This window comes from Podarcis pityusensis (assembly GCF_964106645.2).
Source record: "Podarcis pityusensis genome assembly, chromosome: 8".
In the NCBI taxonomy this organism is placed as follows: Eukaryota; Metazoa; Chordata; class Lepidosauria; order Squamata; family Lacertidae; genus Podarcis; species Podarcis pityusensis.
In genome coordinates, this window is record NC_138033.1 from 52,347,796 (window position 1) to 52,360,854 (window position 13,059).

Below are 13,059 nucleotides of genomic sequence, written 5' to 3' on the forward strand. Positions count from 1 at the left end.
TGTCAATGCTTTTTCCAAGGCAAGTTTTCACAGCAAAGTTATCCACACCGCCTGGGAAAGCCCCAGTGTGACAAACTCCAAAACAGAAATGACAGGACTATAAATATGCATCGGAAGCTTTAAGAGTAATTAACACACCAGGTGACAAGTTACAGGCTAGGTATTAGCAAAAACGTGTCTCATTTAAAAAATGATACAAAAGGTTTCAAAAACTCTTAGAAAACAAACTTTCATTGTCTGGAGTGAGAATGGGGAATCTTCCCCACCATGTCATTGAGACTCCATCCAAATGGCAGCATTTAAGTTCTTATAAAATGATACAGTAGTACATTTGTATAAAATAAACATACTGGCCGATGGGCACAGATGGACCATTCAAGCCAAACACAAGTGACAAGAGCCTCAATGCAGCAGGAGACAAAAGCAATGTTTCCTTGTTTCAGGTAACCGACCCAGTTGCTGGAATATGCCAATTAGTTACTCCAGAACAATGTCCCATTCAAGCTTGGGAGACTTTAACAAATGCAGCTTTTAATACTCAGTGCACCTGAATTTTTAAACACAAATAACCCTCACTTCGCTCTCACTTCAATGCTTTCCTCACACTTCTGTCTGAATAGGGAACACACATATTGCCCACAATTAAAGGCACACCTCCCAACTTGTAGCTACACTGGATGAGTGAGAATTGAAGGACAACTCTTTGAATTACCGTTCCAGTTTCTTTTAGGACAACCTGCTTTTCTCTCAACTCCTGTCTCCTTCCTTTGATTTCTAAACAGATGTTCCCAACCACCATTTTTTACATACATTTTACCATTTCTTCTAATGGATTTTGTTCAATAATGACATGACAGTCCCAAGAACAATATGGCATTAACATTCAACTGCCTTTCCTGGAGCCATGAAGATATTTCATCATCAGAAATCACCCAGTCCAACTGACAAGGGGGTGGGAGGAACCCTTTGTTGTAGTTTTATGGAAGTTTCCAAAGCCGTTTACAATGCTATATAAAATATGATTAGAGGTTTGGTACACATTCTTTCTCCATGGCTGAACTGCCCAAAAGTTTGTCATCTCCCTTGATTCTGATGCCGTTTCATTTTTGGCCTTTTCTTTTTATCTTCTGATCTTGGTTTTAACGCGCACACACAAGCAGAAACCCCAGCAATTGCTTTTGGAAGATCAGTTCCTTTTTGCCACTTGTTCTTCTCTTTGTTGTACACCTGGACGGTTCTGGAGAAGACAGTGTCCTCCCAGCTATAGCCACCAAGGATGTAGATCTTGCCTTCCCACATGGCCACTCCAGATTCACTGTTGGCTTGCAGCAAGGGGGCCACTCTGGTCCACTGATTGCACTGTGGGCTGTAAGACTCCACAGCCAAAATGTCAAAGCGGGTCATCGTTTCAAGGTAATCGTCACTGCCGCCAATGGAGTAAATGTCATCCTCCAAGGTGCACATGCTGTGCCAGCCGCGGGCGGTGATCATTGGCCTCTTCTCTTCCCACACGTCGGTGCGATAATCGTAGCAGAGCAGATTTTTGCGATAGGGGCCGATTTGGTAATCGTGGCCTCCTGATATATAAACCAAATCATTGTGGGCTGCGCCAGCATGGCCATAAGTAAACCTAGGACAGAAAGAAAGGGGAAGGGGGAAAGATATAATCAGTTGTGGGGTTCCCTTCAAGGTACAGAAGGAAACCCTTTCAAACAAGATGAATATTTTAGAAATCCCACTAAACTTTGAAGTACCGTTATCATAATAGTAATAGTGGTGGTAGAGGTCATAATAACAGCCTACAGGATACAACACTAATGGTGTTCTGGTCCTGAATAGGGGCCTGCACAATGCAGAAAGGCAGGACATTTGCTTCCAGCACCAAGGAGAGCTCCTAGTGACCCACTTTCTCCTATGAAGGCTGGAGGTGAAGTGAAGTCTTTTCAACCTCAGCCTCCCATGCTCCTAGGCTCCTGGCTCTCAGCACCAAGTAGAGCTCCTTGGTGTGACTTGCCCTTTAGCGGGGCTGGAGGTGACCTGAGGCTTTATGAGCCTCTGCCTACTGTCCACAACCCCTATGCAATACCCCCTTTGTTTAAGGAAATACAGACAAAAAACTCTGCTTCTCTTGTGTGCCATGTGCCATGGACCCGATTCAGTGTCCCAGTCTCTGCTGGATTCCACTGCCATGACTCCCGGTTACTGCTGAGTTCTACAAGCCAAGAGATCAAATTCCACTTTGCCCCTGGACAGTCTGAGGATCCTTACAGCTTTTCCTTCGAATTGCCACCACAAAGAGTAAGAGGCAAAAAGCAAACCACTTAATTTTGCAACTTTCCCCAGGAAACTCACATTGTTCTTTTTGAAACATAAAACAGCCCTCCACAACCTGGTACCTTGTTGGACTCCCAACTTCCACCAGCCCCAGCCAACATGACCAGCAGCCAGGGAGGATGATAGTTATACTCCAAGAACATACAGAGGGTGCTGGATTGAGTGAAAGCCAAAATAAAACAAGGGTGGGAGATAATCTTCAGCCTGACACCCCATTCCCTTCTGGAAAGCCTTCCAGGGCTCACCTGCCACTAGCGGCCATGGCAAGAGGTGAAACACACAGACACTATACACATACTTGACAACTGCAAAGCAGGGTCATGGCTTGGGGAGGATTGATACAGAGGCTTGGAGGGCCAGATCTGGCCCCCCAGACCTGAGGTTCACATATACACCCCCATGTGAATGATTGTCTCCAGATCCTGATCCAGGTTACCTTGGCAAGCCTGCTACATAGGTCCATGCATCTTTCTCCGGCCTGTAGATCTCAACAGATGAAAGCGCTCCATTTTCGTTCCTTCCACCGACAGCCACTAGCATGCCCTTGATGGCAGCCAGATAGAAGTCTACACGACGCTGCCTCATGGAAGCAAGCTGTGAAGGAAAAGGAAGCCCCACAACATACCTGAATAGTCATATATAGACACACACACACATGTATGTATGTATCATTTTTTAATTTATGATTTTCAGTTATATTCATTTCAATAGTTTTACAGTCATTTTAACATTCCAATACTTGACTTCCTTCCTCCTCTTTCAGAGGTTCCTTAAATTTATTTTTATCATTTCCTGCATATTCTAAATTAACTTATATTTTTGATGGCCGGATAATAGTCTAGAAAACAGATTGGCTCACAACAATGCAAGATAAAGTAGTTGGTCATGTCTAGATTAGGCTATTCTAACTATATCAGAAGAAAGATATCTTCAGGAAGCCTGATTAATTCAATAACAGATGTATCCATTTACAGAGAGGCACCCAAACCCCATCCTCACTCGAACGTCTCTCTTGATGAAAACAGGAAATCAAGGAGTTAGTAAAATAGAAGTGACTTGCTACAGGGGAGAGACTGTTGGAACAATCGAGGAGGAAGAATTTGACACTTGTATTAATTTTTTTTAAAAAAGCTTTGATTAATTTATTCAGAATTTTGTACTGAAAAACTCTAGAAAGAAGCTATTTTAATTTAATATACAATGTAAGTTTTGCTTTATTTTGAAATATATTTTTTTATTTTGTGGTTTAGTATTTTGAATTAACTAGGAAGGGGAACACAATCTTTTCAGTACTCAGGGCATCCCAAGCTCTTCTAGTTACTTCCTATAATAAACTGCTTTGTTATTTTCTTACTCTACAAACATCTCTGTGCATGTGCTTGCAACAAGTAAAGTCTACCTCTATCCAAACTCACAAGCCTATCAAAGCTCCAACACCACCCCTCGCCCCAATTTCTAACCTTTCTTAGAGAACAGTGCCTCATTTTCTCAGTCTTCTACGCACCACCATGAACGCTAAGAAACTGCTCCCCCCGCCTCCATTGAATCTGGAGGGGCATGATATATTGCAATATGGAAACCAGATTCCGCAGTTCACAGCATAAGCATTGTTGCACAGATGGCTGCACTCCTTGGTTTTCATGTTTTAAGGACAGAAGTATTTTACCTTCTGCTAAAAGCATAAAATTTTACAAGAACATATATGTGCCCATTGCAGCTGAAGCCTCACCTTTATCCAGTGGTTACACCGAGGGTCATACCTATATAGAAGATTGGAGGCGGCATCCCCACCATTATCACGTGAAAAGCTTCCTCCGGCAGTGAAGATGAACCCTCCGAGCACTGCAACGCAGTGGTGGCTCCGTGGAGCAGGGAGCGGTGTTTCCCTCACCCACTGCCCCGTTTTGGTGTCCAGGAAGCAGGTGTCATCACTAAGCTCCAAGCAATTTTCCGACACCTCCCCGCCAACGAAGAGGAGCTTTTCTTCACTCGTGCGGAGAGCGGTCCGCTTGTTCTGAAGGACCGGCTGAGCCGCGACGTTGTTGTGGTAGTGGACCGCTTCTTCGACGAAGGTCTCACAGTTGGTTTCTTTTGAGAGGAGGGAGCAGACGGCCGGCTTGACGCGGTGCAGCAGGTCACTCTTTGGTATCAAGGGGAAATGGATGTTTTCCAAGACGGAGTAGGCATCCCTCTCCCTCTCTGGGGACTGCGTCAGCCACTGCAACGCGGCCTGCAGCAAGTCGTGCTCACATTCCTGCTGGACGTTGTCACTGCCCAGGTACTGGCACAACTTCTGGATGGAAATGTTCTGCAGGAAGTGTGGTGTGAAAGACAGCGTACCAAAGTTCCTCAAGATGAAGGAATCAATGTACAAGTCCAGGCGCCTGAGGTTGTAGAGAGAGGCCAGCTCCTGCAGGTACAAGTAGTTCTCCTCGTTGACCTCATTCTCCAGGTACTCGCAACAGAAGTCAACTACCTTCCAGATCTGCAGCAGGTGGGCAGTTTCCAAAATGTAATCAATGTTGCCACCATCGAGGGAGAGCTCGCTCCCATACAGGAAGTCCACAATGGCTTTGAGGCCAACATAGGATGCTCCAAAGAGCTCCACCTCTTTCTGGTAGGCTTCCCGCATCCCAATAGTGAACATTGAGTTGAAATAGTCACTGCAGACCGCTAAAATGTTTCGATGGGCAGGGACCCTCTGCTCGTCTGCAACCAGAACAACATCACAGAAGAGGCCCCGTTGCCTCTGTTCGTTCAAGCTCTGAAGAACTAGGCTGGAGTGGTCAGCCCATTTGTATACCTGAAAGGAAGAGAATGGGTGTCAAATTGCTACTCACCTGAGGGGGAATAAATCCATTAATTTATATGGCAGAGGGCCACGCTCCCTCGGAGGTCATCTTTTGGGAGCAACATGGCAGCACAGGGAGTGGTTCCAGAGCCACCTCACACTCTCTCTGTTTATCTCTTAGGAAGACCACCACCCTTCCATCTCTTTCTTATGGGAGAATCAAGAGGGAGGGAGGAGAGAAAGCAAATACAGTATGCAGTTATTTTAGGAGAGAGAAAATGCTGGGTAGTGATGATCTTAACTGGCCGCCACCTTCCTGGTATATGCCTGGAATTAGGCAGGGAGTCACACAAAGCCCTGCAGTCACAGGTTGGCCATTTGCCCCTCTCCTGGGCAGTTCAGGAGAGCTACATCTCAAAGTGGATGCTATGCATGCAGAAAGTCCCTGGTTGAATACCCAGCTTCTCCAGGTAGAACTGGGAGAAAACTCTGTACATGGACCAATGGTTTGACCAATATGGAAGCTTCCTATGTCTCTTGGTAAGGGTCTTAGTTCAGAAGGGGAGCACCTGCTTTCCAGGCAGAATGTCCCTGGCATCTCCAAGCAGGGCTGGGAGAGGACCCTGTCTAAAACCCTGGAGAGCTGCTGCCAGCCAGTAATAACTGCAGTAAACCAGATGGATGAATGGTCTGACTCAATATATAGCAGCTTCTTAAGAGACACTGGTCTCCTCATTGGACAACAGCACTATGAACTAGGGTTAGACATTTTTGGAACAAAGCAACTTCTAAAAGCAACCATCCCTGTTTCTTTTTCTTGGGCAAGAGACCTGCGAATAAATCAGCACATGTGGAAAACAGGAGAGGTTCTTTTCATATATTATTTGAAAACTACTACATTCCACATGTAAAATGGGTGTTAATTCTGGGGTATTATACAGAGAAATGCAAGTCTCCCATATCCGTGGGAGAAGTTCCAGTCTGCCAACGTAACAAGCAATACGTGCAAAAAGTTACAGACCTTTGAGGATTCGCTTATCTTGTGTGGGCGAGAAATCCTTGCTTGTCTTGTTCCTTCCATCATTGTGCAGCTTCTTGCAATCCTATGAGTGTGGAAAACAAAAAACAAATTAACAACCCAGTCACCTTTGAAAGAGAAAGCAATATGAACTCTAATCAAGCGGGCCTAGAATACAGTCAACAAGTTTAAATTTTAACTTTAGTCAGTTGCTTAGATCAGGAGTGGGAAACCCTTTTTGGGGCTAAGGGCCACACGGAATTCCAATAGTGGGTGGGACCCAACTGAAAAGTGGATGGGGCCCTACCCAGGAGCAAGCCCCACAGAGTTCAAGGGGATGTGGGTATAGGATTGAAACCTCCATTGAATAAAGAAACACTTTTTAATCAGATAAAAATTTACCTCCAATGTTGTTTTTTAAACAGATAAATATTGTTTCAAACTGTAGGCTGCAAATGCCATCTTAAAAAGGCATCCTCTTCAGTGCAATAAAGAAGTGAAAATGAAATTGTTTTTAAGGATATGAAAAGTTTTGCAAGCTTAGGACAACAGCTTAATCAATTTATAGTGCAATGCTATGGTCCTTTGCTATGCACTAGGTAGTCTCCTACACATAGGATTGTACCAAAAGTCTCATAGGTTTCATTGACAGGTTAGCCATAATCAGGAGGCTCCCAAAAGGTTTCCCCATCATAAAGTTAGAAAGAACCACAAAGGTCAACTAGGCCATCCATCTTGCTGATGCAAGAAATCTGCTGCTATAGCATCTGCAATAGTTAGCAATCCAGCCTCTGCTTAAAATCCTTTAACCAAGGACAGTCCACCACCTTCCAAGGCAGCCATTATTTGGCAGGAAATTCATTTCCCCCCTTGCAGAATATTTCAACTGCCAGAGAGGAGGGTGCATTCAGCCCAAGGTAAGACATCATTCCTTGGAATCTTGGCACAGCCTTTCCACTAGCACAAATAGAATTTTTTATGAGAGTAATACAATTTTAAGGAGAATAAATTTAGCAGGGGCCAGAGATCTAGACACACATACACACACAGAATTAGCTATAGATAAGACTGCAATCCAAGGCTGTTTATAAGTCATGTAATAAGAGTTTAACCAAAATATCAGTGTGGGAGAAGAGGGCAATGTGTAAACTGCAACACACAAAGAACAATATATATATATTTAAATAGTTTTTTCCACTTAAAAATTAAACCAATTTATACTATTTTTTTAAAAAAGAATTGCACTGAAGACTAATTTCCTCAAGACAACTGTGCAGCCCAATCTGAGGCATGTTTAGTCAAGACCCAGCATCCAACTGCCCCTCAGCTAAATTTCACTGAGTGACTTGGATCAGTCTCTCTCTCTCATTCTAACCTATATTACAGGGTTGTTGTGAGGTTAAAGAAGAAAAGGGGAATGATGGGTCATTATTTAGATATACGTACGTACGTATGTATGTATCTATCTATCTATCTATCTATCATCTATCTAAAATAGTTGCAATCCTGTATCCAATTCTGTAGCCACTTAACAAAGAGTAAATCAAACTTAATAATTACTTCTGAGTAAAGGTAAAGGGACCCCTGACCATTAGGGAGGAGCCAGTGTACAGCTTCCGGGTCATGTGGCCAGCATGACTAAGCCGCTTCTGGCGAAACCAGAGCAGCGTACAGAAATGCCATTTACCTTCCCGCCAGAGTGACACCTATTTATCTCCTTGCACTTTTTGGCGTGCTTTCAAACTGCTAGGTTGGCAGGAGCAGGGACCAAGCAACGGGAGCTCACCCCGTCACAGGGATTTGAACTGCCGACCTTCCAATCAGCAAGTGCTAGCCTCAGTGGTTTAGACTACTGTGCCACCCGCGTCCCTCTACACATATATAGGACTGCACTATTAACAAGCAAGCCCAGTTCTATGTGGTTTCCTTCTAGGTAACTGCATATAGGACTGAAGCCTATTTTGGATTGCCCTTATAGGCGTAAAAAGAAGATTTGAAACCAAAACATGTAAAAGAAAATGTCCTTAACAAATATTTCAGCATTCTAGGCAGTTAAGGATGACATTTTCACTTAACTAATGTGTTAAGTTTGCTTTTAGGTTATGAAATTAACAGTGCAGTCCCAGACCTGTTTACTTGGGACTAAGTCCCTCTGATATCAATAGGGGTTACTCTCATAATGTAAATGGGCACAGTTAACAAAGTTGATTAATCTGACCCTTTCAGAAAAGGGGGAGGGAATAGTGGGTTCCCCTGGCTTGTCCTAAACCTGAGCCTGTTCTGCAAAGCCAAAGGAAAATAGGGAAAGGAAGTTGGTGAAAGAGGCAGAAAGGGGAATTCAAATTCAGCAACTCCAATGCATAAAGAAGGGGGGGGGGGAAATAACCCATTTAGCATGTGGGTGGGGAAAAACAAAACATCAATCTTAAAAGTGCCCAGGAAGGGATTGCAACACGCATATCCTGCCCAGAAAACAGCCAATGGGAATCGGCCTTCACCCACACATACACACACACACACACACACTTTCCACCACGCTTCCAAAGCTCTGTCGTCACCCCAAATCTGCCCAACCACGCTGAGAGTCAATTAACATCACGGGCTAGGGGGAGGCAGCCGATGGTGAGGCGCGTTTGCTGCTGGGCTCAGGGGCTCGAGGCAGCGGGAGTTTCCCATCATGCTTCGCCCCGAGCATCTCCCCAAGGAGGCGCCGAGGGCCCTGCTGCTGCTCTTACCGCAGGGCTCGGGAGCGCTGCTGCTCTCGCAGCCGCAGAAAAGGCTACATTGCTCGCCTCTTCCTCTCGCAGCCATGTCTCCCTCTCTCTGTCTTTTAAATCATCCAGGAACTGTGGCCCAGATTGAAAGGGGAGCGCGCCAATGAGAGAGAGAGAGGGACGAGGAGGTTGGCAGATAGGGTGGGGCTAGCTCGGGCTTGCGCCTCTCCGCCAAATCGGGCGCGAGCAAAGCGCGGAGCGAAAGCAAAGCTGATCTCGCTGCTGCAGCAAAGAGGTCAGGTCTCCCTCGGGCATTGAAATTCCGCTCAGGCTGCAGCAGCAAGCGGAAGGCGCCTCTCTCCTTCGCCTGGGGGGGGGGTAGAGGCAAGAGAGCGTCTGTTTGCAGCCAAGGAAGAGCTTTTGCACTGTTTTTTTTACAACAACAACAACAACAAATAATGATAATAATAATAAAGCAGTCCTGTGGCATGCTCTTCCAAGAGAGATTGGCAGGCGCCTTCTGTTTCCACCTTCAAATGCTTGCTGAAAACTTTCCCATGCCGTCAGGATTATTATTATATTAGAATCATAGAATTAGAGTGTTGGAAGTGACCATGAGGGTCATCTAGTTCAACCCCTTTTTGGATCAGGAATCTTTTTGCCCAACAGGCTCGAACCCACGACCCTGAGATTAGGAGTCTCTTGCTCTGCTGACTGAGCTATCCTCAGTATATTATTATTATTATTATTATTATTATTATTAGTTTATTAAATAAAACCATACCCCAATGTGATTTATGAAAAACAGTAAAAACAAACAAACCCAAGAACAATAAATACATTTAAAACAAGACTACCACAAGTGTCTACCTGTTCTGGTTTTAGTCTTGTTTTAAATGTATTTGTTGTTCTTGGGTTTATTTGTTTTTACTGTTTTTCACAAATCACATTGGGGTATGGTTTTATTCCTCTGGAAAAGCCTGTTGGACCAAAAACGTCTTCATTTGTTTCTGGAAAGTGCAGGTAGTGGGGGCCTTTCAAACCAGCTTTAATACAACTAGAAAACTTAAGCCTTAGGAATGTTGTGTGAATTTGAGACAGCCATTGCACATGTGCAGATGACTCCTTCATGAATAGGAGTTCCTGGGGCAGGGAAACCAAAAAAAGGTCATGCGCATCAGGCGAAGACCTGCCCACCTCCTCTCTAATGTGCACAACACCAAAAACATGGCTTTAAATGTAGAAGAGCAAAAATGGCCTCCCAGCATTGTAAGCCATAAATGTGAACACAACATAAATGCAAATGTCTAACAGTAATGCTAAGCACTGGTTGCAGGAGCTAAATCCCAATTTAACAGCACCTAACTACTGATATAACGTGCTCAGGATTTTGCTACTATGTGGCTGCAATCCCAAGCACACTCAGGGTATGGTCCCAAGCTTAAGGCACAAGAAGCCACCACATAGCTGAAGTTAAGCAGGTGTGGATCTGGTCAGTACCTGCATGGGAGACTGCCTGGGATCCAAATGTGTGCCAGTAAATAAACGAATAAAAATAAATAGGGAGACAGCTCCCTTGAACTTAATTGGTCTGCTTCTATCTATTGGTCATGCTTTCAATCGTGATTTAAATGTCCTTTCCAGGTGGTTTCAGCGGAGCCTTTTGAGAAGCTCCATAAGATGGGGGACACTTAATAATAATAATAATAATAATAATTTATTTCTATCCCACCCATCTGGCTGGGTTTCCCCACCCACTTGGGCAGCTTCCAACAACAAATTAAAAATACATTAAAACATTTATCCATTCCCTATCATCTCTGGGGCTTATATGCCCCCCAGTCTCCCAAGTTCTCTCAACCCAGGGGTATCAAAACTTCTGCAGAACAACAAGGCAGCAGTAATTTCAATGAGCCAGATAGGAGGGGAAGCCTGATTCCTAATCTCTGCTGCAACCTAGATGCTAACCGTCATGCTTAGATTATTATGCACCTGGGTTTCTGTTCCCCTAATGCCTCTCTGCCTGCTCTTTGTACTGCCTTGGGATCATAGAGATTAGAAACATTCTGGACCAGCAGGGGGAGATAGCTGCATCTGAAACAAAGCGGGAGAATTATACTTCAAGGATATCTTTACATACATTAAGTAAACTAGAAACACCACCCCCACTCGCCTTTCCCCCCTCCACCTCTTCCCCCCCTTTTCTTCCTAATGTAACCCTAATGTCTCAACAAATGAAACTGACCTATGGAAACATAACTTGAAAAAAGAGACATTGTGCATACCTTTGTAAACCAAGAAAACTTTAATAAAAATATTAAAAAAAACAAAACTCAGCCTTGGAAGGTAAGAACATAAGAGGAGCCTGCTGAGTCAGGTTAATGGCCAGCATCCTGTTTTCACGGTGCCCAGCCAGAGGCCTGTGAGAAGCCTGCAAGCAGGACAAAAGTGCAATAAAGTTGTTTTAATTTAATACAGTATATAATGCAGACACATCATAGGTTCAAACTGCCAGTCAGGATTATATAAATCTCACCTCCATTCCGAGTTTACTAAGAGCTGCAATGTTTTCCTCCTGTCACAGTAGTATAGTTATGAGATTGGACGTCTCATACTTGTATTCGTCTGAATGTCATATTTTGGTTCCCCCTCAGGACTGTAGCTTTATATCTATAAAGTGGGATTTTGTAGAATGGCACTTCCAGCTGACCTGTTTATTCATCCCCATTTGTTGGTAGGGAGATTAGATGATGTTTGTGAGAACAACCCCAAATTTTCCATTGCGTTTTCCCCATCACTTTCCGTATCACGAAAAGTCCAGCCTTATGGTGGATGCAGGTTTTGTAGGCAAGGCCTCTCTGCAGACTGTAATTGCATGGCCAGAGATTTCTGATATGTGATTGAATCCCACCCTAAAATGTGACAGTCTGAAAGCGTGTTAAGAAGAGGCAATGGTCAGACTTTGGCTGCGTATACACATTAGCAGCTTCAAGCTTCTTTTCTTCTTCAATTCAAAGCTGGCTTGGAGGTAGGAAACACATCCACATGAAGCATTTCATTAAACACTTTTAAAACAGGATACAGGATAGATGTGGATTGTGGTTAATGTCATGTGTACATCGCGCCCCAAATCAGCAGTGGGAGCACATTGGATGCAGAGCAAACAGCCTTTGTTAAGTTAAAGGCACTAGCTGAGACTGATAAGTATCTCCTTGCAGGACTAAATAATACAGCAATTACTAACTGGAGATGCTAACAGAAGGCATGCCTCCTCTGCCCCTCCCCTGACTAGAGGTGATGTCATTATAAGAAAACAACAGACCAGGAGCTGGTTTTGTCTTGAACCTCAGCTGGCCTGAATCCAAAGCTATGGCTTTGAAGGATGCCCTAGAAATAGTAAGAATGTTGTGGCCCACAGGCGCAATTTTGCATCAGGTTCTGGTAGACGTTGTATAAAAACAAATATAACATTTCAGGGGATAAGGTCTGATGTCAAGTGGTTGGGGGAGGGCATCAAGAGCAAAAAAGTTTAGTAACAGGCCAAGGTCTCTCACACACATACACAGCAGTCAAGTTCGCAGCAAGGAAGGGGTCAAGAAGCTGGAGTAAGGAAATGGTTCTAGCAACTTTCTTCTTCGTTCCTGTGAAAAAAGGCTTGTTGATCACAGTGGGACTTCCTTTGGGGAAAAACATGCATAGGGTTAGGCCAGGCTTTCCAGAACAAAGACCCACTGCTTCAGATAACTTCTGCAGCTGCTGCGTGAGAATTATATTATAATAAATTCAACTCCTGATAAAGGGCACTGTTTATTTGCCTATTCTCTCTCCCCGTGAACTACCAGCCATTTATCATACCTTCAGCCTTTTGTTCTTTTGTTCTTGTCAGTATTCCAAACATTGTTAAGCCTTCTTGTCTCTTGACAATGTGCAAAGGTCGCATTCAGTGCTATTCATAGTAGACACACTGAAGTTAAGGGATATGACTTTCAACGGGTCTTCGTTGAATGGATGCAGCCCTTGTGTGAACAGTACAGAAAACTGGTCTAGCATTCCATTCATTATGAAAAAAAATTAGGGGGAGGGGATGTGTTTAAGGATTGGGCTTAACAGGCTCCCGTACAGTCAAGGGACACCCCTGCCCCAGCTAGCGCCAGAGCACATATCCTCTCCCCCCAACTCATGTCACACTTTGTGCTCCAGCC

The 13,059-nt window shown here is 44.2% G+C and overlaps 1 protein-coding gene across 1 annotated transcript; it reads right to left on the bottom strand.

The window, feature by feature from the left end:
* Nucleotides 1-104: 104 nt before the first annotated feature.
* KLHL36 (kelch like family member 36) lies at nucleotides 105-9,006 on the bottom strand. The gene is made up of 5 exons (XM_081016635.1): nucleotides 8,879-9,006; nucleotides 6,147-6,228; nucleotides 4,064-5,137; nucleotides 2,771-2,928; nucleotides 105-1,630 (listed from the first exon to the last, which is right to left on the bottom strand). The coding sequence occupies exons 2-5, from the start codon at nucleotides 6,207-6,209 to the stop codon at nucleotides 1,075-1,077; spliced, it is 1,851 nt and encodes a 616-aa protein (XP_080872761.1). The 5' UTR covers nucleotides 6,210-6,228; nucleotides 8,879-9,006; the 3' UTR covers nucleotides 105-1,074.
* Between the last annotated feature and the right edge of the window lie 4,053 nt (nucleotides 9,007-13,059).